The following is a 26,288-nucleotide window of genomic DNA, read 5'->3' on the forward strand; positions in this document are numbered from 1 at the left end:
ATCAGGAGGTATGAAAGGAGTTGAGTAAAGTAACATCACATCCTCATCTGGAAGACATCACTCATTCGCACTCAAAAGTCTGGGAATAAGGATGCTGGCGATGCATTTGCCATACGCAGAGCTAATAAACCATTGTGCTGTGACGATGTGCTCTATTTAGCTCCCTAGCAAAAGGAGCTATTGCAGCTGACCTTGAAAGGAACAGAAGGAAATACTGCACCACAAGGGCAAGATCTTCTATATTTTAACGTATAGAAACTCAACCACCGAATTTCTAAGATACTTCTCTTCATTTAACTTTATAGTTTAGCTCTTCTGAATTCAGGGAAAAGTTTAAAAATGGCAGCTGGATGATCTGAAGATGTTGACTTTTTTGACTGGGAATAATCCCCCCAAAATAGCCACATACTGATACCTATAACAATCAGATTCTGAGAAATTGAGAGAGAGGATATTCTAACATATGTCCAGTTCCTTATAATATAGAAACACCAGGAGGACTAAATGGATGAACATAAGGATAGGTGGCACATAAGCAGTTGTGGGTGAATAAGAATACATTGCAGTCTCTTAGGGAACTGATTAAATCATGAGAATCTGAAATATACCACTGAATACATGAAATTGTATTAATTTAAAGTGAAATTAGGTATACCTGTTTTTAATAAGATTATGTCCATTTTTTAAAGTAATCAACTACCTATATATTTATTTATTTTTCCTTTTCTGACATTGAAAATTATAGCTTAAAATTTTTTAGTGAGTCCTTTTGAGGGTGCTCTGGTGACAGGAGGCCAACGTACCTCAAATTGTATATTCTTGCACATAAAAATCATTATGTTTATAATCAAGAATGTAACACCAGTAATTATTTTTATTCTTCTCACACACAATTGAATCATTGAGCAATTGAAATTAGTTTAATACAAGCTTTCACTGATGTCAGATATCTGCAACTCAAAATGTATTTACCTGATTCAGAATATTTATATTCCTCTTCTAAAGTTTCAGGAGAAAAAAACCTCTTTAGGATTGTGCGAAGACACCTTTGATCCCAAGCATCTGTAACTCGTCCTCCATACGTAATCTCCCCTGCAACATTATTTGGTTTACAAATTATCTCATCGTTCATTATGCTTAATGTAACACATTTTTAGCTCTATTTTCTCTGAATAATTATTGGTGACTTTTAAAAGGTGTTATCATGCATCTAAATTTCCTCCAACTACATTAATAGAAGTGTGCAAAATGCTAGACTATCAAGCAAATTATGTGTAATAATAAAAGATTATTGTTAATAATTGGCAAATATGCAAAGTTGGATATATATATTTTCAGGCTGATTAATATTTGTATAATAAAATAATGTGCTATTTGGTAGGAAAAATGTGTATCTTATAAAACTTTGTGACTATTTTTTTCCCGTAACTGTGGCTAGCTTTGGTCTACAAATTTGGGTTACTAAAACACTGGCTAGGATTATTCTATCATTTAAATAGAAACAACACATAGCCAAAATGATAAATATAATAGATAGTGCAAATTGTAGCTTTCAAGTTTCACATCAGATTTTGAAATTTTGCTTTTAAAAGCTTTTAGTTGAAACAATACTCAACTTTTTAGAGCTTTATGGCAACTGTAATATCTTTATAAATATATAAAGTTGTACCTACTTTGCAGTTTTCACTGAACTGCAGCGTTAAGTATATTGCTGGCCCTGTTGCATATTAGCAATAGTGAAGCTGAGCGTGCCAGTAGATAGAGCTCTGGGTAATAAATGTATTGAAACAGCCAGGAAACAGAAAACTCTTGAGACTGAAATTATAGTAAGACTCTATTGCTAATTTATTTGTCCACAAATCAAGGCGAACATCATATTTTTATACAATAATGATTTATTGATTAAAATAATAATGTATTCATTATAATTTTTGGGAAGGACTCCATAGGTGGATAAAAATTCCAAATCCAATCTGAACATCTGACTGATGGTATGACGAACCGTAATAATATATGAATAATAATTTTTTGATTATTCATTAGGCCATATCAGAATACAAACAGTACAAAATGTAAAGCAAGAAAAGACCGTGTTTTACAAAATAGAGCAAAAGAACTAAAGGAGAATGAAAATCATATTTCTGTGTCACTCCTACAGTTTACCCCAATCATATCCACGTCTTTGGTTCCCAACTGTGCTGTTTTGCTCAGATGAAGGGCTATATGATAAATATTCTCAGAGAGGAGCAAAAAGCGTGGCCTTTTCAGACACTTAGCCTCCTCAGATCATTTAAAACAGATCCATGGAGATTTCTGTGTTACAGGGTAAACAAATGGAGCCTACTTATACTTTAAAAGGGGCTTCCTCTTATTTTTAAGCACTGGTTTTATCTGCTGGGTATATTTAGTACATGGGAGGAAGGAGGGTCTGTCTCGGTTAAATCAGGGCTGGCAAATACAATAGCAGCAGAGAAAAGAAGATTTGCCTTTGGCAGGCCAGCAGGCCATAACTGTTGAAGGAAGACTAACGTTTAATAATAAGTTCTCCTTCTATCTTCTCTGATGGTCTGTAATGTTGCGAGCAAAACAAAAACAAAATGGAATAAATAAATAAATCGTGGAAGAAAGGTAAGGGCCCTGATTTCTTTAAAGCCAAGCATAGGTAGACCTTGACTGACAGTTGGTCACTTAGTAACTGTTTAATATTAAAGGTAAAGGTTCCCCCGCACATGCGAGCTAGTCGTTTCCAACTCTAGGGGCTGGTGCTCATCTCCGTTTCAAAGCCGAAGAGCCAGCGCTTGTCCGAGGACGTCTCTGTGGTCATGTGGCCGTCATGACTAGACACCAAAGGCGCACGGAACGGTGTTACCTTCCCACCGTAATGGTGCTTATTTTTCTACTTGCATTTTTATGTGCTTTCAAACTGCTAGGTTGGCAGAAGCTGGGACGAGTAACAGGCGCTCACTCTGTTACACGGCACTCGGGATTTGATCCGCCAAACTGCCGACCTTCTGATCGACAAGCTCAGCGTCTTAACCCACTGAGCCACCGCGTCCCTTTTGTTTAATATTATGACAGGCTATTTATGAGGTTCCAAGGGCTGGAATACTGTGGAGTAAATATGGGACTAAAGAGTGTTATCCACCATTTGAATAATTATTGATGTGATATTTATACTGTTTGGAGTTAATCTATAAGAGTTAAAGTGCGATAGTTTTAATAGTTTATGATTGTTTGCATAAGGTAGACTATGATTGTTTGTATTCTTATACCCTGTACTTAGCTCTGGGAAGTCGGGGAGGGGAGAGGGAGAAGGGAGGGAGGGGTTGGGGAGGGTTGGGGAGTGGGAAGGGGGTGGGGTGGGGTTTGTTAAAAATAAAATGTATTGTAAAACTCTTTAATAAAAAAAAAGAAGTTCCAAGGGCTGGGACCCTCCCATGGTCACGTGAACATATTCGGGTGCTTGGTAACCAGCCTGCTTTTATGGCAGTTTGCAGCATCCCATGGTTTCATGATTGCAATTTATGATCTTTTTTTGCCAGAAACCAGTGGTTTTTTAAAAAAAAATCTGTTGTGAACATTGGTTCACTTAGCAACTGCTGCGTTTGCTTAATCATGGCATTCACTTAACAAGTGTGATGATGCACGTAACAAGTGCCACAAAAAGTTTGTAAAATTGGGCACAATCATATGGCAATCCACTTAGCGACAGGTCACAATTTAATGATGGTAATTCCAGGGTCAATTATGGTCGTAAGTCAAGGAGTACCCGTACTTAGTATTTGAGCTGGCCAGAGGAATAAGTCAGTTGGGAGATGCATGACTGCAATCCTGAAGAATATCTCCCTTGCAGAATATCTCTTAGACAATTAGCTCATGCTGAATGCATGTGTGGCAGTATATAAGGACCAAGGTTACTTTTGCCATCCCAAATATCCTCTTCAGACAATCTAAAAAAACCTGCCCCGTGGTATATGGGTGAACTGTGGGGATGGAATCAAGAGGGCAGACGACAGAACGTAAAAGAGACAGACTCGAAAACTTAGTTCCAATGAAGCACAGCATAGAGCCCATCTGAGGTTGTGATGATAAATATTGTGTCTGTCTGCCTGCCTATCTCTATCTCTGTCTCTATCTCTGTCTAATTTAAGAACTGTTCATTTCCCTCACAGAGGGACTCTGGGAAGTGTACAATAAAATATTAAAAAATAAAAACAATATATAAATGCAGCCAATAAATGTAAGTAATATTGCTCTTTCATCCCAGAGTTGAACAGAGACACTTTAGGAGCCTTCTTGAATGGCAGACTGGCTCAATGGAGTGGCTATTGGGAGCTCTGTGTTCTACTTCTTGATTCCTCCCCAACCTGGCCTATAATTTTTGGTTAAAAAGTTATTACAGATGCCTCAGTCAACATAAATACTTCTCTGAGGATGAAATGCTTTTAAAGAGAAGCAATTGTTCAACTTTTCTTAACATGCTTGCTTTGGATTCTTAAGAGATGGACAATTATAAGCTCGCATTTAATTAGAATAACAGAATGTTGGAAGGGACTTTGGAGGCCTTCTAGTCCAACCCCCTGCTCAGACAAGAAACCCCTATATCATTTCAGACAAATGGTTGTCCAATGTCTTCTTAAGAACCTCTAGTGTTGAAACACATACAACTTCCAGAGGCAAGATGTTCCACTGATTAATTGTTCTAACTGTCTGGAAATTTCTCCTTTGTTCTCGGTTGGTTTTCTCCTTGATTAGTTTCCATCCATTGCTTCTTGTCCCGCCTTCAGATGCTTTGGAAAATAGGTGACCCCCTAATTAATCAATTGTGGATAAGTGATCAAAAGGAAGTTATTCTTCTAAGTGCAGGAAATCCTGCAGGAGGCAGATTACCTCAGCCATTTAAACCAGTTCAAAACTGCTTACTTGACTAAGGGACAAACCTTGCTCTGGATCAAGAAAGCATTGCTGATCTAAGCAGCTTTCAATACCATTGTCAATGCATCATTCTGGATTGCTGAGATGATCTGGGAATAAGAGACACTACAGGTAGTCCTCAGTTAATGACTGCCCTCTTTAGTGACTGTTTGACGTTAAGGGGGCACTGAAAAAGTAACCTAACAACCAGTGCTGAAATGTATGAACATTGCAGCATCCCACAGTCATGAAATTACCATTCAGACACTTCTCAACTGACATGCATTTACAACACTTGCATGTCCCATAGTTACAAGATTGCCATTTGCAGACTTCACAGCTGGCTTCCGACGAGCCGAGTCAATGGAGAAATTGGTAGTAAAATTGCCAGTCACAGTCATGTGAAGTCTCATTTAATTACTAAGCTGATTTGCTTATTAACTGTAGCAGAACTGACATTGTTAACTCAGGTGCAGTCACATTATGTTTTATTTAATAACCATGTTGCTTAGTGATGGAGTTGATGGTCTCAATTGTGTTCATTAAGTGAGGACCATCTGTGGTCTGTAATGAATCCATTCATATCTCTCTGGTAGATTTTAAACAGTCTCTCATTGAGATGCCGTAAAACAATTGCTCAAGATTTTTTTTTATAACTACAAGAAATTGGGGGACATGATCAAAAGGTTTGGAGCTGGGTGTTATTAAATTATTAAATTTATTTTGTTGTCTCCAGGTAATGCTGTGCCTCCCCTGAACTATTTTTTTTACAGTAGTAATGAACTGCAAGTAAATAGAAACCAAATTCAGATAAGATAGATGTGATAATTGCAGAAGGCATAACAAAGTCATTACTAAAAGCCAACATGGGTTTGTCAAAAACAGATCATGCCAGACAAATCTTATTGCATTCTTTGACCAAGTGGCAAAATTAGTGGATCAGAGGAATGCTGTGGATATAATTTACTTGGACTTCACTAAGGCATTTATCAAGTAGATCACAACCTTCTACTTGATAAGATAGAAAAATGCGGGTTAGACAGCATCACCACCAGATGGATCCGTAGCTGGCTGACAGGCCATACTCAGTGTGTGGTCCTCAATGGAATCGCATCTACATGGAGGGAAGTATGTAGTGGGGTGCCCCAGGGCTCTGTTCTGGGCCCCGTGCTCTTCTACATCTTCATCAACAAGTTGGACGAAGGGATAAATGGGAACTCATCAAATTTGCAGATGACACCAAGCTGGCAGGAACAGCCAACACTCCAGAAGACAGGCTTAAGATACAGGAGGATCTGGACAGACTTGAACACTGGGCGCTATCTAACAAAATGAAATTCAATGGTGGAAAAAGTAAGGTTCTACATTTAGACAAGAAAAATAAAATGTACAGGTATAGTATAGGGGGTACCTTGCTCAATAGTAGTAACTGTGAGAGGGATGTCAGAGTCCTAGTGGACAGTCACTTAAATATGAGCCAGCAGTGTGCTGCAGCTGCCAAAAAAGCCAACACAGTGCTAGGCTGCATTAACAGAGGAATAGAATCAAGATCACGTGAAGTATTAATACCACTTTACAATGCCTTGGTAAGGCCACACTTGGAATACTGCATCCAGTTTTGGTCACCACGATGTAAAAAAGATGTCGAGACTCTAGAAAGAGTACAGAGAAGAGCAACAAAGATGATTAGGGGACTGGAGACTAAAACATATAAGGAACGGCTGCTGGAATTGGGTATGTCTAGTTTAATGAAGAGAAGGATGAGGGGGGAACATGACAGCAGTGTTCCAATATCTCAGGGGCTGTCACAAAGAGGAGGGACTCAAGCTATTCTCCAAAGCACCCAAAGGCAGGACAAGAAGCAACAGATGGAAACTAATCAAGGAGAGAAGCAACCTAGAACTAAGGAGAAACTATCTGACAGTTAGAACAATTAACCAGTGGAACAACCTGCCTCCAGAAGCTGTGAATGCTCCAACACTGGAAGTTTTTAAGAAGAGACTGATTTGTCTGAAATGGTATAGGGTTTCCTGCCTGAGCATGGGGTTGGACTAGATAACCTCCAAGCTCCCTTCCAACTTGATGATGATGATGATGATGATGATGATGATGATGATTATGATGATGTTATTACTCCAAGGAAATGATAGACCCTTCCTATTCTAGATCACTTATTTTCCTCAGAAAGCGAAGGTATGCAGTCTGGAGCTGTTGTAGATCCAGATCCCTCACTGTTTCCTCAGAGTCATTTCTTAAACTGCCTTTTATCAATTTTTGCTGATGCGCCAACTGTGCCTTTTCCTGGAAGAAAATTGCTTTAAACTGTATATTGGTAGCTGCCTTACTTTTTGATTACCCCAGTGTGTTCTGTAAGGTGACGCCTTTGAATCTAGCCTAGAAATCTCAATTAATACAGAATGCAGTAGTCAGGCTACACTTGTACCAAAAGACCTTCACTGACTGCAAATTCATTTCAGAGTGAAAGACAGGATTTCTAGATGATGAAGTAACTGGGGAAGTTTGCCTAAAGTTGCTGCAGCCTTGCTAGTGGAATCCAGGGACTGAGTCTTCTTTGTTCTTTGATCCCTGGAATCCACTCCCGATGGACTTCAAACAACTTGTTGGTATTTAAAAATGCCATAAAACATTTAAACTTGATAGTTTTACCTGTTTTCAGGCTTAATTTTAATTGCCCATTTAAAACATTCTAATTGGATTGTTGTTATAATTTGCCTTCATGCCTGTAACTGTAGAAGATCCTGCAGTTTACTGGTAAAAAAAAGAGCAAATGATCCTGTATCAAGAATTTACAGGCACAATGGACAATTTCAGGCCTTCATTGTTTCAGTTGCAAAATTTTAATTTATTGCATAATGGTATGCATGTATCACACAGAGAAGAAATCTGTAACTCTATGAGTAAGACTAATAATTGTGTTCAGAAATAAAGGTACTTCATATGCAATGAAGATATTGCATATATGCAAACAACACCCACCAGATATTCTCCTATGCAGAAAGAATTCCACTTGCTCCAGCAATTAAGTTGTTATGTATAATTGTGAACTCAGTGGGATAATAATTGTGCCAGTAATCACAAAGCCTTGGAAATATACTTAATATTAAGATACTTAATATCTCAAACAAAACTTCTTAAATTCTTTTGATCAGCAAAGCATTATGACCACTCTGTGTGAGATATTATCAGGCTCAAAGAACTAAGAATGACATGTGGAGCTACTTCCGAGTAGTTCCTTTATTTTGTTTGCCTGCATATAGTTATCCGCAATAATTATACATACGCTCTGTGAATTGCTAGGGAGGGCTTGACCTTGCTCTCTTCCTGCCCACCAGATGCTCTATTGTCTCTTTGCCTCCTGGGGAAGGGCCCTTCCCTCTTGTGGTTCCGGACTACATTTAGTGGTGGGATTCAACCAGTTCGCACCACTTCAGCAGAACCGGTTGCTAATTTTTTGTTGCCCTGGCCCAGAACGGACTTCCGGGAAAGGCATCCACACAGAGAACCGTTTGTTCACATCTTTGAATCCCTCCACTGATTACATTCCACCATATATATTCCATTCTTCAAATAAATTTGTACGTGGATCTATGAGCTAGGGATTATGACTTATAATCAACAGTCCTGTTGTGTAGCCGGTTCTTTGCAGGCATTGAGCGAGACGGAAGGTGCAAAACAGCAACAGGTTTTATTGAAGGTCAAACATAACTGAAGCTACAAGGGAGCTGCTGCGCAGTTCTTTATACAGTTGGCCGATAGGCGGCGACCAATAAGTTTGAAGCACAGGTTTTCCACCCAAAGACCTACTTAGCCGGCTGGAGACAACCAGTTTGGGCCGGCTAGCAACTGTTACAACATACATGTGAACTAGCACTTAGCAATTGAATGCAAGCAATTAGCAAGCAGTGCAACATGAGCAAACACAACATATACAAAAGGCCAATAGATTACAAGTCCCTTTTGTGCTGTGACAAACTATTTTTAAAACTGACAGAAGTTGGCATAATTCCACAGCTTGATACCACATAGATTTATGGGGACAGTCGAAATAAAATTCCCAGCTGATAGTCATACTGGAGGATTATGTTTTTATTTTTATGTTTAAAGTTAGAAAGTGCATTGGATAACACAAAGTCCTTGATCTCACATAAATAACTCTCTGACCCCAATCACTTACAGCAGACAGTTATGATAGGTAATTTGTATGGATAAGTACAGATGTCACAAAATTATTAACTGGATACCTTACCTGTTATATATGTAAGGGCATCCCAGGGTATTTTTCCTTCTTGGCAATAAAGATTGAGATTTAATAAGGCACATTCTCTGTCACTGTCATTAAATTCATAACATATGTTCCAACCAAGGGGTCCAAATTTTTTCCTTTCCTTGAAGATTAAAGAAATTAATTTTTTTGGTAAGTGTTGGAGAAACATACAAAAAAGAAATCCATAAATATCCCTGAAAGAATTATTCAGTTCCTTCACAATTTCTATAGTTCCCCCCCCCCAGATTCTAGTCCGTGGGTTCTCATAGATTATTTCACTTAGTGATAATATCAGATTTTCATTGTAATACGTAATTGTATCAACGGAAGATATGTTTGTCCTATTACACTGACAAAATAGCTCCTGCTTTTCTGAAGAATAAGACGAAAGAGCTATTTCCTCTTTAGTTGCTTTTTCTAGCTGTGCCTAGAGGAACATCAGAGATCCAGAGGCTACAAACTGAATGGCAGTGATTAAGAAACTCAAAAGAATTATATAATACAACGTTACACGCACTGATTAGAAAACAAATCAAGGCTTTTCCTGACATTCTATTTTCAACAGAAATTTCAACAGAAATTTTCTATTTTATTTTATTATTATTATTTTTGAGTAAAAAGCAGGAGATGAAAACCTGGCTAGAATGTTATCCTGGAATCTTATTCCAGAAATCTTGGGAAAGCATCTTTGAACAATTTTCACCAAAATACAAAAACTGTTAAAGATGGCTGCGATTAGATGTTCATCTTCCTTCTTCTGCAAATAGCAGAAGTGTGTAGTTTTCTACTGCGCCACTTGGAATCTTCTTCTCTAAGGATGATACTGCATCTGATGCAGTGAGTTTTGATGTCCAGAAGCTTAACTGTTTCCGTGTAGAAGATTAATGCCCTGCTGAAAACACTTACGCAGGGCATCACTATCAATTTGACTACATCGTAGGAAATAGATGGAGAAAAATAATCTTGTCTGCAAGGTCACTTCCAGATGCAAATTGTGGAACTATTAAGTCTATTAAAGTATTGATGTCAAATACATATGAGTTTCACGTAGAAAAATCAAAGAAAATAACATGGCAGCAATGTTCGATCACGCGTACAGACAGTCAGAATTCAAGTTCAATGTAAGTTACAAATTCAGCAGGCTAGACCTTTAATTTTTGTTGTTGTTAGCCGCCCTGAGTCCCTCGGGAGATAGGGCGGGATATAAGTCCCATTAATAAATAAATAAATAAATAAGACAACTCGAGGAAAAATTCAAATAAATAAGAAACACTGAAAACTAAAGCAGAAAAGATCATTCTTAAAAGTTCAAAGAGGAAAGGATCCGAGTGGCTTTGAGGATGAGCTATTTTATTTGACCAAAAAAAAAAAAAAGAAAGTCAGAGGATGAAAGCCTGGGTAACAATAAAGAAGTGTGATGTCTGAACACAGATTTTCAGTGTTAAGCACGTAAGGACAAAAAAGATATCTCAATCAAGGATGTCAACAACATTAGGAAAATAACAAGAAAAGAAAAATGAGAGGTATTTTTAAAATGAGAGGTAGCACCAAAAAATTTACAGCAAAGGAGGAAAGCTCAATCACAGAAGAGGTCTAACAGAGACAAATGAGGTTAAGGGAAGATGGAAAGACTATTCTAAAACCCTTTACAAATGGGATTATAGAATGACAGAAACATTTATAGAGAGGGCATATATTCAAGGACTGATTCCACTAGAGAGTGAGGTACAATAGGCAATAGACTAGCTGTCAAATAGAAAAGTACAAAGCACAGAACTGAACTATTTAAAGCTTTAGAAGAAACACTTAAAATTAAGAGCATTACACCAACTAATATGAAAGAAGAATGTATGGCTTAGAGATTGGAAATAGACACAATAATTAATTCAGTAAGAAGCGAATTACTGAAGCACTCCTCACAAACTGTAAGCAGGGTTGCTTACAATCTTACAAAAACTAGAGAGCCAAGCATGGACACGGAAATAACAAATAAACAGGCACATTCCAGAATAAGCAATGAAACCAGTCAACTAACAAAAGATAATATTAAAAACAGCAAGAAAATATAAGAATGTTTTATTAATTAGAGCAACCTATTGAATGTGTAGCCTCTGAAAGAATGCAAAATACAATTCAGAGAAATGGGCACACCAGACCTCTAATTACTGTATTTATTGGTGTATAACACGCACTTTTTCTTCCTGAAAATAGGGGGCAAATGATGTATGCGTGTTATACGCCGATATAATGTTAATGACCCATAGTAAATACCGCACCTTTTTAAAATGAGGTGCGTGTTATACGCCGGTGCGTGTTATACGCCGATAAATATGGTATTTTTTTAAGGAATGTTTATAATGAATAAGAAGCTTCTGTAAGAACTGAATTTGAAGTACCCCTAGTTCAAAAAAGAGAAGAAAGTGAGCTGATATCCTGATATATTTAACTAATACAAATATATATTCAATGAATGAAAGGATTAGAAGGGATGATACTTGGAATCAAAAGTGGTCTTCAAACAGCTAACAATTGTTAGATGAAGTATGATCACCAAGGCCAAGGCCAAATTAATGGCACCTAATTTGCTAACTTTTTCCTTTAATGTCCAGTCTGTATGGATGAGACCTCTTTTCTGCAACGACTGTTGTGACTAAAACAGAATTGCCGATCCAAAGTCACATTATAGTTGCACAGTGGACTTAAATCCAGATCTTCCTCATAGAAGTCCAACCAGTTAGTCCCTATGCTTATTTATATTCAATACTGGCTGGGTCATTGCTAAACACATGGATCGTCCCCAAGCTGAGATCAGGCATTCTTCTTTTGGTGTTTTCCAACATTCTTCATGCTTAGTTTTCTCATAAACAGCTAAGAGAATTTGTAGCAAAAACAGAATGGAAAAGAAATTTCAACTGAGATGAACGAATTGTTATGTTTCTTTTACAGCACTACACTGGATTGGATGAAATTAAATTGAAATGTTTCTGAATGCAACAAGAAGAATGCAGATCATCCATTCCAATAGATACTTGATAAATTTTCTCTAACTGAAAACATTTTTAGGCTGACTAACATTTTACTGGGAAGTTTGATATTATGATAATCATATGAAGTGGAAAGTATGGCATTAGTCAAGGCAAGCCTCTTTTCCAAAGAAAATAGACTGTCAGCACAGCTACAGAAACCTAAGGAAGAAGTTGGGAGGCAAAGCCTGCCTGCCCATGCCTTTAAGGCTTTTGCTTCAGTTGCCTCTGATATCATAAAAAAAATTGTGATTCAATAAAAGAATGTACTTGATACTGCTTAGTAAAGAAGCTTGGAAAAAAATAGTTATATCAGAAACTAACATATGTGGCCAATGTTTTTTTCTGCTAAGGGCTGAATTACTCCAAACTGAGAGTAGGACTTGAGATTAAAACAAGTAGTGAACGAACCCAGAGTCATAGAGGATGGAGATACACATTCTTTGACTGACATATTTTTAAAATCTTTTTTGACATTATTTTCCCTTTTTCCCAAGCCGCATGCTGCAGTGGAAGTGTAGTCTGCTTTCACCAGTCATCCGAACTGATCCTTTGCAGGCTGCTTTTTAAATTATGATGAAGGGTGCATGCAACACAAAGGCTACGGCTCAGATGAATGTTACCAGATCAATAAAGCTTGTAAGCCGCCCTGAGTCTTCGGAGAAGGGCGGGATATAAAATGTAATAAAAAATAATAATAATAATAAAATGAATAGAGCAGGCTCCATGAACACTGTTGTTCTGAGCTAATATATGAGTGTTAATTATCTGTGTGACCCATTCCTCAGAATGGAGTGATGAATCTGAAACAATCTGGCCATTCTGAAGATGATTTGCCTGTTTGTGGGGTTTAATAGTCCCGAACTGGAGAGGTTAGGTCTGTGCCCAGAAACACAAATAACTTACAATCCCTGAAGATTTATTTCAAGAGACAATCAACTCACTTCCATATTGACTGGTTTAATGTGTTTTCAGAGAGAATAAAAGGAATATTTTGAAGAATGCTCCAGGAGTAAAAACCGTAAGTTTGTACATCCTTGATATTAATATGCCTATAATAATAGCACTGTTTCTCATGACTACAATGTACACAGATGATCACTACTAATTATTACTTAATATATTCTTAGAGTAGGAGATACCTGAATAATTGCGTGAAAAAAGCAAATACCAAAAATGATTTTTCTCCAGAGTTTGCCCAAGATATTTTCTTCAAAAAATGATGGAGTCATTTCTGTGAAGGCTCTTCTGATATTTGCCCGTAGACCTTTAGGGGGTTCATTTGTTACCTGAAAGGAAAAATATATGTATACACATGTTATCAGATTGATTTTCAAATATATGTTTTAACAGCTTCCAGAAACTATTCCTATGATGCTTCTATAAAGTTATGTAATATGAAATAGCTATGAAGCAGTGGTAATTTACACACATCATGCCTCATTGCATTTATTCATTTGCACAGCTACAGGACTAGGTTTTCCAGTTGTGCACTGTGTTGTCAAGTTAATGCATGAATTAGTAGCTATCTGTATGCAAATAGCATTTTCTAGTCAGAGGAAAACTCTGTTTTTAACCAAGTTAATATATGTGATTACTTATCCCAAGTAGCATAAAGAAATGAAAAGTTACCTTCTGAAAATAAGGATATGTATAGCAGGAAAAAAATGAATCTGCTTACATAAATGATAAATACAGAGGAATTGTAATTAGAACTCACACAATAAAGTTGCTTTTTTATTGTTTTCAAATATGGGTAGTCCTTGACTGATGACCACAACTGAGCCCAAAATTTCTGTTGTTAAGTGAGACATTTGTTAAGTTAGTTTTGCCCCATTTTACGACTTTCCTTGTCACAGCTGTTAAATGTGACAAGTTGATAAGTTAGTAACCCAGTGGTTAAATGAATCTGGCTTTCCCATTCAGAAGGTCACAAAAAGGGATCACATGACCTTGGGGCTCAGCATCTAAATTTTGATCATATGAACATGGGGATGCTGCAGATGTCGTAACTGTGAAAAATGATCGTAAGTCTTTGATTGGTCACTAAATGAACTGCTGTAAGTCGAGGACTACCTGAATCATTTGAAGTACTTGTCTGACATAAGCCTGTTTTGTGGGCAGAAAGAATTTTAATCAGAGATACAATTACTAAAATCAGTGGCAGAGATTTTCCATATTTTTGGAGAAGCCTAAACAATTATTCTCACCGATATTCATTGTAGCCAATGAAGAAGGAAAGAAACAGTTCTTCCCTTCTAAGGGGGTGATCTGGAGTGATCTGTGATCTAGAACAGGACTGGAGAATGTATTCCAAATTTCAGAGGTGCTGCTGCTTTATTGAACAGTGAAATATGAATGGTAATGAGAATTTAACACTTCTGGGAAGTGAAATGCTCACATTCTCAGTCTTTTAAAATCCTCAAACTTTTCACCCTCAGAAGACCGGCTGATGCCACCCCCCACTCCCCGCCGGTCTGTGAGTATTGAGTTGTGGTTCCCCAGGTCAAAAAAGAGTGTCCATCCCTGGCATAGATAAAATAACCCCCCAAATAACTTTGTTTCCAGTGAATGAGGAATAGATATGGACTCTGTTTATGGAACAGGCACAAGAACATGTGGCCTGTATTTCAAATGACTGATTGCCAAAGCAGGAATTAAAAAAATATATGTTTGTTTTAAATACTAAGTGTGAAAGTATTTACTTGTTATGGCATACCAAAGTGTATTACAGCTATTGTCTAAGTCTGAATATGAGGAATTACTCAAGGAACTGTTTCACCCCACTGGGACCGGCCCACCCCGCCTGCACAGGCAGAGGAGGCATGCTGCAGGCCCCATCAGATCCAGGAGAAGGGCCTTCTCCGCTGTGGCTCCTGCACTTAGAACAGTGGTGGGATTCAAATATGTGAACAACCGGTTCTCTGGGTGGATGCCGCTTCCAGAAGTCCATTCTGGGCCTGCGCAACAAAAAATTAGCTACCGGTTCTGCCGAAGTGGTGCGAACTGGCTGAACTCCACCACTGACTTAGAAACATCTTACTCCTGAGGTAAGATTGGCTTTCATCCTTCAGACCTTTCACAAGAGCCTGAAGTCCTGACTCTGCCAGATGACTTGGGGCCCCAATGGTCGTTGATGAATTAAGAGACAATCTCACCTCCTCTTCCTCACTCATCCTGTTCACTCCCTTCCCATTTAATAACTAAATATTTATTTTGACCGTGATTTCTGTTTTTATTATATATCTGTTAGGATTTTAGTGTTTTAATGTTGTAAGTCGCCCAGAGTCGTTTTGATACAAGTTGGTTGGCAAATAAATTTAATAAACAAACAAATCAATAAACATGGCCTTGTATTTCTCATTTACATTTTTATTCATTGTCTTTTAAATGAGCCCCGTAGGCTTCTCTTTACTTGCTTGATTTCCTGGGATTTCTTTGTAAACTCAGAGGCACTCGGGGATCTGTAACCAAAGTGAGGCCGCTTAAAAGCAATCATGTTCAGCACACACTGTCTGTCATCCCATTCCAACAGGATATCAGGTACTAGGCACTGGGTAAATCCCCATATGGTGCCAGGAAAGCATTCAGATCTCTCAGCTGGCAATGACAGGCCATCTTAATTTGACTACTGCCTTTGCAGAGGTTTGTCGACGACAGTAATGTGCAGCTTCAGCTGACAGTGAACTGACTATAGCAAAGGACTTAGAACACTGTGCTCCATTTTTAGACTGCATACCTTTTGTTCCAATACGAACAATATTAAAATCCACAGTCTGGCAATGACATGCAGGATGGCCAGCAGGCTGGATCATACACTAATGAAAGCTCTAGCTTGTTCTTACAGAATAGTCTCAAAGAAAGCTTATACATTCAGGAACAATCAGAAGAAGCATAATTTGTCATTGACATGGTCTCCTGTAGAATCATTCTCTTCCCCCCCCCCTTTCCTCTGACGCTGCTGTCTAGATTGCTGGTAGATCTCAAACCCCCAAACAGAATTATATCATTTTTACACCTCCAAACAGATTTTCGATAATATTATACGTGTCTGTTCATTCATACATCACTGCACTATGCAGCCATGAGGCCTTACTATAAAAAGAGCTGGCATTTACCAAGGGTTGTATTCTGTTAAGGCATCCAGTCTCATATTGCATTGCTGAGAGACCTTTTTGGACCGTGCAGATAAAAACTTCATTCATTCCTAGGCTTTGCCCTCAGGACGAGTAATAATGGCATCAGGAGCAGTCTTCACCATTATTAGAAAATGGCACTTCATAGTTGATAAAGCAGTTCATAATTAAACTTAGGGTGCCTTTATAGCAGGGCTTTTCAACCGGTGGTACGGGTACCGCCTATGGTACCTTGGCACCTGGCAGGTGGTACGCGACCATCCTAGAAAAGTGGTAGCGGGGGAGGGGAATGAACTGAACCAGTGGTAGCACTGCACAAGCCTGAGCGAGAGACGGCTGGAGCTGCAAGGCTGTCAGGGCTCAGCAGAAGCACCAGGATCAGCACTGGACTCCAGCTGATCGGAGTTTCTTTGGGGCTCAGAAGAAGCACCAGGATCAGTGCTGCTTTCCAGCTGATTGGAGTTTCTTCGGGGCTCAGCAGAAGTGCCAGAATCAGTGCCGCTTTTCAGTTGATTGGCACTTCTTTGGGACTGTCAGGGCTCAGCAGAAGCTCCAGGATCAGTGCTGATCCTGGCGCTTCTGCTGAGCTCTGAAGAAGCACCGATCAGCTGGAGCCCTGCCCCTACTCTGCAGAGGGCAGATCCCCATCATCCCCAGCCTGGCAGGGGTCTTCCTGCTGCGCTGTTGCAGACAAAGCAGAGCTCTGGTGAGGAGGAGGAGGAGGAAGAGGATTCAAGCAAGCTTAGCAACCGGAGTGGGGATCCCCCCCAAAACAAACGTGCTTTGTGGGTAAACTCCCAGCACAACAGAAGTGACCAAAACCTGCTGCATCCACCCAGCAGACGGGGAAGGGGAATAAAAATGAAACACACACACACCGGCTGCCATCCTCACACACACACCGGCTGCTAACAACAACAAAAATTTAGAACAGGAGGAAGAATGTGCTCGGCTGTGGCTTGGGTGGGGGGGGAAAGGGGGCATCTTCAACCCCCCAATGCTGCCCTCTCACAAAAGCAGGATGAAAACTCCAAAAAACGACAACGGAAAAAGGTTAAAACAGAAGAGTGTCTCGTGATGGTTTGCTTCCCCACTTCCTTCTAGCAGTTTAAATAGGTAAAGACCACAAAAGAAAAAAGAAAAAACTTGGTGCGCAGCTTCTGGTGTTCGGGGGTGGTGGTGGTCTTTTTAAAAGAGCAAAACGAGGCAAAAAATAAAAATCCCCCACTCCACGTCCAACTGCTGGATGCGGATGTGATCTTTTTTTTGTTTTGTTGTTCAGAAGAGACACTCTTCTGTTTTAACCTTTTTCCCTTGTCCTTTTTTGGAGTTTTCATCCTGCTTCCGTGAGAGGGCAGCTTTTGGGGGGGGTTGAACCTATCCAGTCACCAGCCAAGCAAGACGCTGCCTGCCTGCACTCTTCCCCCTGTTCAAGGTTTTCGTTGTCGTGAGCATTTCTGTTGAGAATTGGCAGGGGGGTGGTTTGTTTGGTTTTTATCCCTCCCCCCGTCTGCTGGGTGGTTGCAGCAGGTTTTGGTCACTTCTGTCGTGCTGGGCGGTTACCTATGAAGCACGTTTTTTTGGGGAGATCCCCTCTCCGGCTGCTAAACTTGCTTAAACTCTCTTCCTCCTCCTTCTCATTGGAGCCTCTCTTTGTCTGCAATGGTGGGGCAAGAAGACTCCTGCCGGACTGGGGATGATGGGGATCTGCCCTCTGCAGAGTAGCAGCAGGATTACATGCTCCCTGTCAATCAGGTTTATTTCCTTTCTTTGTCCCACCCCCTCCTTTCCTGTAGTTGCCTCTGAGCCCTTCATTTTTGGGAGTTAGCATTGTCGCCATCTCTTTCTCCTGAGCCCCTCGTGCTAGGTAACTGTTGCCACCCAAGAGTTGTTTTAAAGTTAGGGGATCTTTGGGGGATAGCCAGCTAGCACCCCAACATGCCCCCCATGCCCCCACTTCAAGTGCAGAAGTCGCACCCCCCCCCAAAGCCCCTGCAATCACCTATCAGCTTCTTTGAGTCAACCAGAAGGAGAGAAGGGGATAGAACAGTGCAAAGATTAATGTCAGAGAAACAGGCACAAGTACAGATGTACAGATAGTCCTCAACCTACAACCTACAACCACAATTGAGTCCAAAATTTATGTTGCTAAGTGAGAAATTTGTTAAATGAATTTTGTCCCATTTTATGACTTTTCTTGCCATATTTGTTAAGTGAATCATTGCAGTTGTTAAATTAGTAACAGGGTTGTGAATCTGGCTTCCTGCATGGACTTCGCTTGTCAGAAGGCCGCACAAGGGGATCACGTGACCCTGAGGCACTGTGACCGTCATAAATATGAATCAGTTGCCAAGCAGCTGGATGTAAATCACAAAACCCTGGGGATGCTGCAACAATCATACATGTGAAAAATGGTCATGTCACTTTTTTCAGTGCCGTTGTAACTTCGAACAGTCACTAAGAGAACTGTTGTAAGTCAAGGACTACTTGTACTTTATCACTTTTTTCTTTTTTTTTTTTAGTCATCAAGTTTTTGACACCTTGCTAGGCGACTGGTGGTACGCGGATATTGCCATATCCTAAAAGTGGTACAATGGGTGAAAAGGTTGAAAAGCCCCGCTTTATAGTATGGAAGCAACAATGTTCATGGAATAACCATGCTCTCTGAAGAGAGTATGAATTATTTCCCTCACAACTTAACATTTTTTATCAGAAAAAGCCATATTGATGCACTGCAGCCTTGGATGAGCCTCAAGATTTTATTAATGTAAATGATCTTTTATGTAAAACATAATAAAACTACATGTATGTGTAAAAGCGATCAATTATACAGAAATTGTGGGACTATTTTTTAATGGATTTGAGCAGCAGCTCTTTCGACTGACTGGATTTTAACTGGATGGACACTAATGAATTTGAGAATCAAGGTCAGAGAAACACTTATCAAGGGGAAGATGGGCAAAGACAAAAATCAAAAGGCAAAAGATAACGCTTCCAGTGGCTGCTTTGTGTCCCTTTGTGATGTACATCTGCTTTGAGTATTGCAGAACCTCATCTTTTTTATAAAACCTTCCTAATCCTCATCGACTAAAATGACAATCTAATACAAATTAAATAATGTAATTGGATTTATATAAATTCTTCCACTTCATCATGCCACTTTAGGTCCTCTCCTCATCTCACTGTGGTCTCCCATCATCATTTAGATTATAAATTCGTACAGAATCTCTTTTGGATTTTGATGTTATTTTGTTACCTGAAAACAATTGGATGGAGCAAAACTGACCAGTCTATAAAAGGAAGTTCTAACTGTTAGGGTGGTGTTTTTTTAATGCTCATTTTTTATGCTGCTCATTATTTTAAGAGGAAGCAATTTTAGAAACAGTTAATTGCAGCTGCAGTGAATTCAATTTGTTCTGTATGCTGAAAAGAATTTACTCTGAAACTGTATTTTCCATTTTATTTTATTTTTTTAAAAAAATAACCCTACCTTGACAGAATTCTGAAGGACAGTGACAGGGAAAGTAGTAGACGGCATGGAACTCAAATAGAGTCGGAAGCTTTCATGGATAGTGGCACCTGAAAAATATAGAATTTTTATTAATATGTATGAACTAATATTTTAGACATTACGGGTGCACCATAATGGCTTCTGATATAGTGAAACCAGAGACCATAAAATGCATTATATTTCATTCCCTGGTCTCTGAGACTACTCCAATGTCAGAGTGGAGGGGGAATATTATAATTTCTCTGGAGATGACGCAGGTTTCAGGGCTGTTTTTTTAAAATATTGGGAAATATTAAGATTTGCAAGCGGTAAAAGAAGTTTTCTAGGAGAAGCTTCACTTTCCCATACTTAAATTCCCTCTTTCAGCTGGTGTACAAATCCTTTAATAAAAACTTTGAGAGGAAAAGGAGATAATCAAAGGTCTTTCTTCCTTCATGTACCCTTTTGGAATCCTGAATTCATCAAAAATCCGAGCTTTCCAGCTGTGAAGGGGGGAAAAATGGTCAACAGGCCGAACAAAATGCATTTTAAACTATTAAGACCATTGCTCACCAATTAGTATTCCTCACGTTTCAGCAGATTCTATTAAATAAAATTTAAACACGGGAAGCAATTTGAAAATAATAATTCTAAATCGTTCATGCTGAATGTGTCCTACGTCTATGTGATGAAAGTAAGCTATGTGCATTTCTGAAAGGTGGCAAAGCAACACAGAGTATCATTTTCACCTACAATAAAGATAGCTCTTGAGTTACAATCGAGTCTTGTGGTCATTAAACGGCTTTTGCCAGAAACTGGAACTAAATGCCAGTTTCTGTCAAAAATGTCATAAATCATAATCATGTAGTCCTGGGTTGCTACTAAGGATGTAGATGTGTGTGCATATTTCCAAGCATCCAAAATGCAGTCATAGGATTGTAGGTGGTGGTGGTGGTCCAGAGGTATTTGGTTGTAAGTACCCTTTAGGGATGTCCATTGTAACTCTGAATGGTCGCTAACTACAGTAACTGGTTTTAAGTCAAGGATTACCAGTATATGGATGAAACATTTTCATTACAGGCCCAATGAGATACAACTTGGTTTCTTTTAAATAGAACAAAAGAAATCAAGACTGTGTAGGATAGAGGTTAAAGGCCAAACTCAACATAATACAAATCTATTGACAAGAAAGATTGGGAAAAAATAAACTATTGCTGCAAAAAGGAATGAGGATGCCCATCCCCTCCCTCATATTCTTTTCCATATAATTTAAGACTTTCCTAGTGATTATTTTTGAACTTCTATTTATTTATTAGATTTCTATCCGATAAATGCTCAAGGCAGCATCATATCATTTTTTTTCTGGACACGAGTATATATAATTGCTTATTATGTTTAGTTTATTCAACAGAAGCTGAACCAAGAACCAAAATTCCATGGTTCAGGTCTTGTCTTCTATTCCCAAGAGTCTACAGCCATTTTTTCAGTAACAGTTCAGCAATATGGGATTAATAATCAGGGTCCATTTTACAAGGTTATTGTAAGGATAACTGAGATAATGTTTGTGGGGGGAAAAGTGGTAACCATTAAAAATAAGAGGTTATGTAAAACCTTCTGTCAGGAATGTTTCATTCTCAAGAACTACAGTAGAAAAGTAAAATACCTATAAGAAAGGTTGGTAGCTATTAAATTATAGGATTGAAATATTCAGGAGATCACCAACCTTTCATCATCCTTTCTTTTAAATGTTACAATCTACCCCAACCTCCAACATGGCCCATTCTGAATCAGCTCTTATTTCTTTCAGATGAAGCATTCCTTGAGAAAGAAAAATAAATTAATAAAAGATAAATTAAAAATACTTACCTGGCTCTGTAAATGTTTTTATGAGCTCTTCCATTGGTAACATCCATGAAACAGCTAAATGGCAATTCTGAAGAAATACCCAATTTCCTGTTCTCAGTGCATCCTTAATCATTCTTTCAGCAATAGGTCCTTGTCCTTGTCCTAATGAAATTGATTGCACTCTGAAAATCAATGCATTTTGTTAGTATTCATATTATACATATCTGAAATACATTATTTAAATATTCTAATTCTTAATGATTAGCAGGATCAACTATTTACATCTAGACATAAAAATAATTCAACTTTCACATAAACTGAACAATCATTTATCCACTGAAACCAATACAGGATGTTTTGTATGTTACATTATTATGAATTTGGACTAGAATAAGAATCTTCTGAAAAGCAGTTTTATTATTTTATGCCAAACAGATTCCACACTCAGAGATCACATTACCTGCACTCTGTATTTATTTACTTATTTTACTGTATTTATTTAAAACATTTGTACATGCCTCATTAAAAATATAAAAAGTGATTTTCAACAAAATTCAAACCACTAATGCAGTAAGTTTTTAAATGATTAATAAGCCTTTTTTTTACAGGGGCCTCAACCAATAGGAACAGCTATGTATCTTTGAAATGGTGGAAAATCCTCAGGTTGGACTTGACAGGAATCAGCGGTAAAACTCACACCATCTTCCTATGAAATCTGAAGTTGCAAAGCTCAAAGTGAAGGCACTAAAAATGTATTCTGATAGTTCATCAAAATTCTTAGGCATGACCAAAAAAAAGTATGTCTGCCCTCACTCACTCTTTGAACCCAATGAAGCCCAAAAAGCTCGCCTCTTTTAGTTCTAGCAGTGGTACCAGCCATACTCAGCCTTTGAAACAAATAGTCAGACTTGAAACCCTGACTATTTGACAGCCCCATTAAAACAGCAAAAAGCAAAGGCTTATCATTTGCCTACTAGGTTGTCCTTGGCTTGCTATGCAAATCTAAGACTGTTGTATCAGCAACAGCAGCACCTCTCTCTTTGAATATGTCTGTCCAACTATCGTGGCTTCATTTTTTTCTCAGTAAAAACCTTGAGATCTCAATACTGTTGGAGCTATGAATACATGCTACTATTTCTATTCTGCAAATGACTAAGGAAAAAGTAAATTTTCCCTTGTGTACTCCTTTGTGAGATAGATGGGCAGTTTTAAAATTGATGATAGATAGATAGATAGATAGATAGATAGATAGATAGATAGATAGATAGATAGATAGATAGATAGATAGATAGATAGATAGATGGATGGATGGATGGATGGATGGATGGATGGATGGATGGATGGATGGATGGATGGATGGATGGATAGATAGATAGATAGATAGATAGATAGATAGATAGATAGATAGATAGATAGATAGATAGATAGATAGATAGATAGATGATAGAAAAGATGAATGCTTTTGTTTGTTTTTTTAAATCAGATTTAGTCAGATGCATACCAGATAAACCAAAGCAGGGGACAAATGTTTGTGAACATTTTTATGCTGTTCACATTAGGGAAGAGCTGGGGACTCAAAATGTCCAGAGGAGGAAATACATCTTTAATATATACAAATCCAATGTGACAGTTTACTTTGCTGTGCTTTGGAACTGAAGCTGAAACAGTGCAGCTAAATACTGTCAGCCAGTGGCCAAATTATGACATATGAATATTTAGCATAGTATTAATAAGTAGAGGAAAATTTTAATTATTACTACTCTATTTTTTTCTTCACATGATCTCTTTTATTATATTTTTAAAAATAGGGAACTAAGACAGTAAATGTATTACTGCTTGAGGTTTTGGCAGCTTCTCATTTAAAATGATCAGCATTAAAAATGTCACATCTGATTATCCAAGTTCAAAACAAGCAAGACAGATGTCAGAAACAAAATATTTTTTTCTTTCCTATTGAGGCAACAGTTCTCATTAATGAATCCAATCAGAACTAAATGTTGCCACTACTGACAGAATATTACTTATTAGGAAGGAAGACTGCAGAAGGAGAATTAAATATAGGCAACCCTCTAAATGGGGCACAGTGCTGCTAAAAACTACATAACCTGGGGATGTTTAGCATCTTTTCTTATATTTTTCAAGGCAATTTTTTCCAAGAAGTCTACTGCGTACATATATAATCCCACATTTTAAAAAAATGTCTTAAAACACAAGCTGAATTTAAAAAAATAGCATAGCTTTATATTTAAATGGTATTAGGTCTCATATAGAATACAGAATGACAATCTATACCGTTCTGAATAATCTCGCTCTTTTGCAAATCTTTGGAAAGCCCCCATGGGGTCAGAGCCTGTACTTAAGATGAACACCAGCGGTGTGGCAGGAGACATATCTTGATAAAGAGTTGCCAGATCAACTGGAGGATTCTCAATGAATTGTTTCCCAAGATTCTCTATTACAAACTCGGTAAGTGCTGACACGATCTAGAAATAGCAACACAGTTAGTTTGCTAGCGCAAGAGCATAACAGGCAAGCAAGCACACCTGGTTCCATTATGAATAAAAAAAATATGGAACAATAATTGCATTTACTTTTCCACCCTATTCATATAAAGTATTTTGCTTTACCGATATATTGCCTAATCTCTGTTTCTTTGGAAACTACAGCTAGTTACTGACTACTTTGTTTAGCAACCATTCAGTTAGGACAGTTAAAAAAAAACCAATCAAAATCAAGTGACAAATTCTTGCATTGGATTTTATTTCTAACACAATCTACGAGTATCACCAGACTTTCCAAGGGGTCCAAGGACAAAAAGTTAAAGAACGCCTAGTCTAAACCATGAGCATCTTATTGGGAATGAAGGAGAGTAGTTTTTGATTCCTGCATGCCTCAAAAAACATATAACAACAATGCCTTAAATTGTCAATAAAAAACTTACCTTCTCTTCCATAAAGCATTTCACTACAATTAATTTCTGAAAAACGGTCAGCCTACTATCCCAGGGAATGTATGGCTTGTCATCTTTTTTTTTCTTTTCATCAACTTCAGGCTTATAGCCTTCCCACTCTTCTGGATTGATATGAATATCAAGTTGCCCTAAAAATTGTAATAGTTTCAAGTCATTTTCACAATGGGGTTAATATGGCGTTAGGATATGTCTAATACTATCTCACATGTATCATTACAAAATATGGATCTTTTAAAAAATATGGCCATAACGATGTCTCACCGGAGATCATGTTTTAGTAAGTGTATGCCCTCTGTCTGTCTGTCTGTCTGTCTGTCTGTCTGTCTGTCTGTCTATCTATCTATCTATCTATCTATCTATCTATCTATCTATCTATCTATCTATCTATCTATCTACTAAACAGCCATTGTATTCAGAATCAGTCATTGTGAATCAATATGGATACATGTTGGTTGATAAAACATACATGCCATTAAGACATAAAAAAGTATAAAAAATTAAAACAACCAATAATAAATCAGTTACAATACAATTTATAAAAAATAAAATAAACCAGAAAAAACAAATAAAACAATTAAACTCATATAATTAATTCAAATTAAAATAAATTAAAGATTAAAATACCAAACTAACCAAATGCTCAATGGAAAAAAATGGGTCATCAATAGCTTCTGCAACATTAGAAAAGATGAAGAAAATCTTGACTTCTGGTTTGCCATCATGGCACCTGAGGACGCAAGAAGGCGAGCTCTGTCTTCTGCATCTGAATTCATCCTGTTGGGGGACCCTGGAAAGGGTTGAAAGTTGCCCTGTAGGGGCAACGAGCAAGGAGAGGACCCTCACTTGATCGTGGGAGGGCAGCAGCCCTTCTGCTTGAAATGGGGCGCCCTCCAAACTGGTAGGGGAAAGACCGGCCATAGCAATATGGCTCGTCACTAAACTGCTGACAGCCGAAGTCAAAATTACCATCAAGCACCTTTAAAGCAATGTGGATGAAACTGGGTGAGATCTGATCTTCTCTTTAAGACTTTATGTATTTTCTCCTGTAAAAGCTGCCCAAAGTATTTTTCCCCCTGTGAGGAGAGAGGGAAGGGAATATCTTCCCCACCCTCCCAAGAAAAGCGGTGACTAACTACCCAGGGGAATTAAAGCAATAATAAGAACAATTTTAATCTAATTTTAATCTAATGCTTTTGAAACTTGGGGACTAAATGTTTTCCTATTCTTACTGGAGACGTTTGTTTTAATTTTAAAAAAAGAAATAAAACTTGAAAAACTATCGTAAAAACTTGGGACTTAAAAAGCTTTAAATGGCATCGGTGACATCTTGTGGCGAGGTATGGCATTACAACTTGTTATTGCCTAAAAGAGACTTGGCTTGAAGCCCAGACTCCAGAAAAAACTTTTTTGACCTTGACAGATACCACCTGTGAAAACTCACCTGTAAAGAGAACTTCTGGGCTACATATCTGGCCTGCTTGAACTATTTTTAACGTCTAATTCTAAAGTCTTCCACTTAATACACTATTAAGAGAATATGGATGAAGATCAGGAAAAAATCCTTTCCAAGTTGAAATCAATATACGAAATCATTCTCTCAGCTTGTGATAAAATAAGATGCAAC

The 26,288-nt window shown here is 38.1% G+C and overlaps 1 protein-coding gene across 1 annotated transcript in view; it reads right to left on the bottom strand.

Annotated features, from left to right (window-relative positions):
* Positions 1 to 26,288, bottom strand: part of DNAH6 (dynein axonemal heavy chain 6) — a gene marked incomplete at its 5' end in the record, with an annotated part of 184,661 nt that overhangs the window by 21,007 nt on the left and 137,366 nt on the right. Inside the window, 7 exons of the mRNA XM_081318905.1 lie at positions 973 to 1,092; positions 9,182 to 9,320; positions 13,365 to 13,511; positions 19,849 to 19,937; positions 21,715 to 21,875; positions 23,986 to 24,176; positions 24,635 to 24,792. Of these exons, the coding sequence (XP_081175031.1) occupies positions 973 to 1,092; positions 9,182 to 9,320; positions 13,365 to 13,511; positions 19,849 to 19,937; positions 21,715 to 21,875; positions 23,986 to 24,176; positions 24,635 to 24,792 (1,005 nt within the window). The remainder of the gene's footprint in view (positions 1 to 972; positions 1,093 to 9,181; positions 9,321 to 13,364; positions 13,512 to 19,848; positions 19,938 to 21,714; positions 21,876 to 23,985; positions 24,177 to 24,634; positions 24,793 to 26,288) is intronic.

Source organism: Vipera berus, assembly GCF_964194415.1.
Source record: "Vipera berus genome assembly, chromosome: 2".
Classification (NCBI taxonomy): domain Eukaryota; kingdom Metazoa; phylum Chordata; class Lepidosauria; order Squamata; family Viperidae; genus Vipera; species Vipera berus.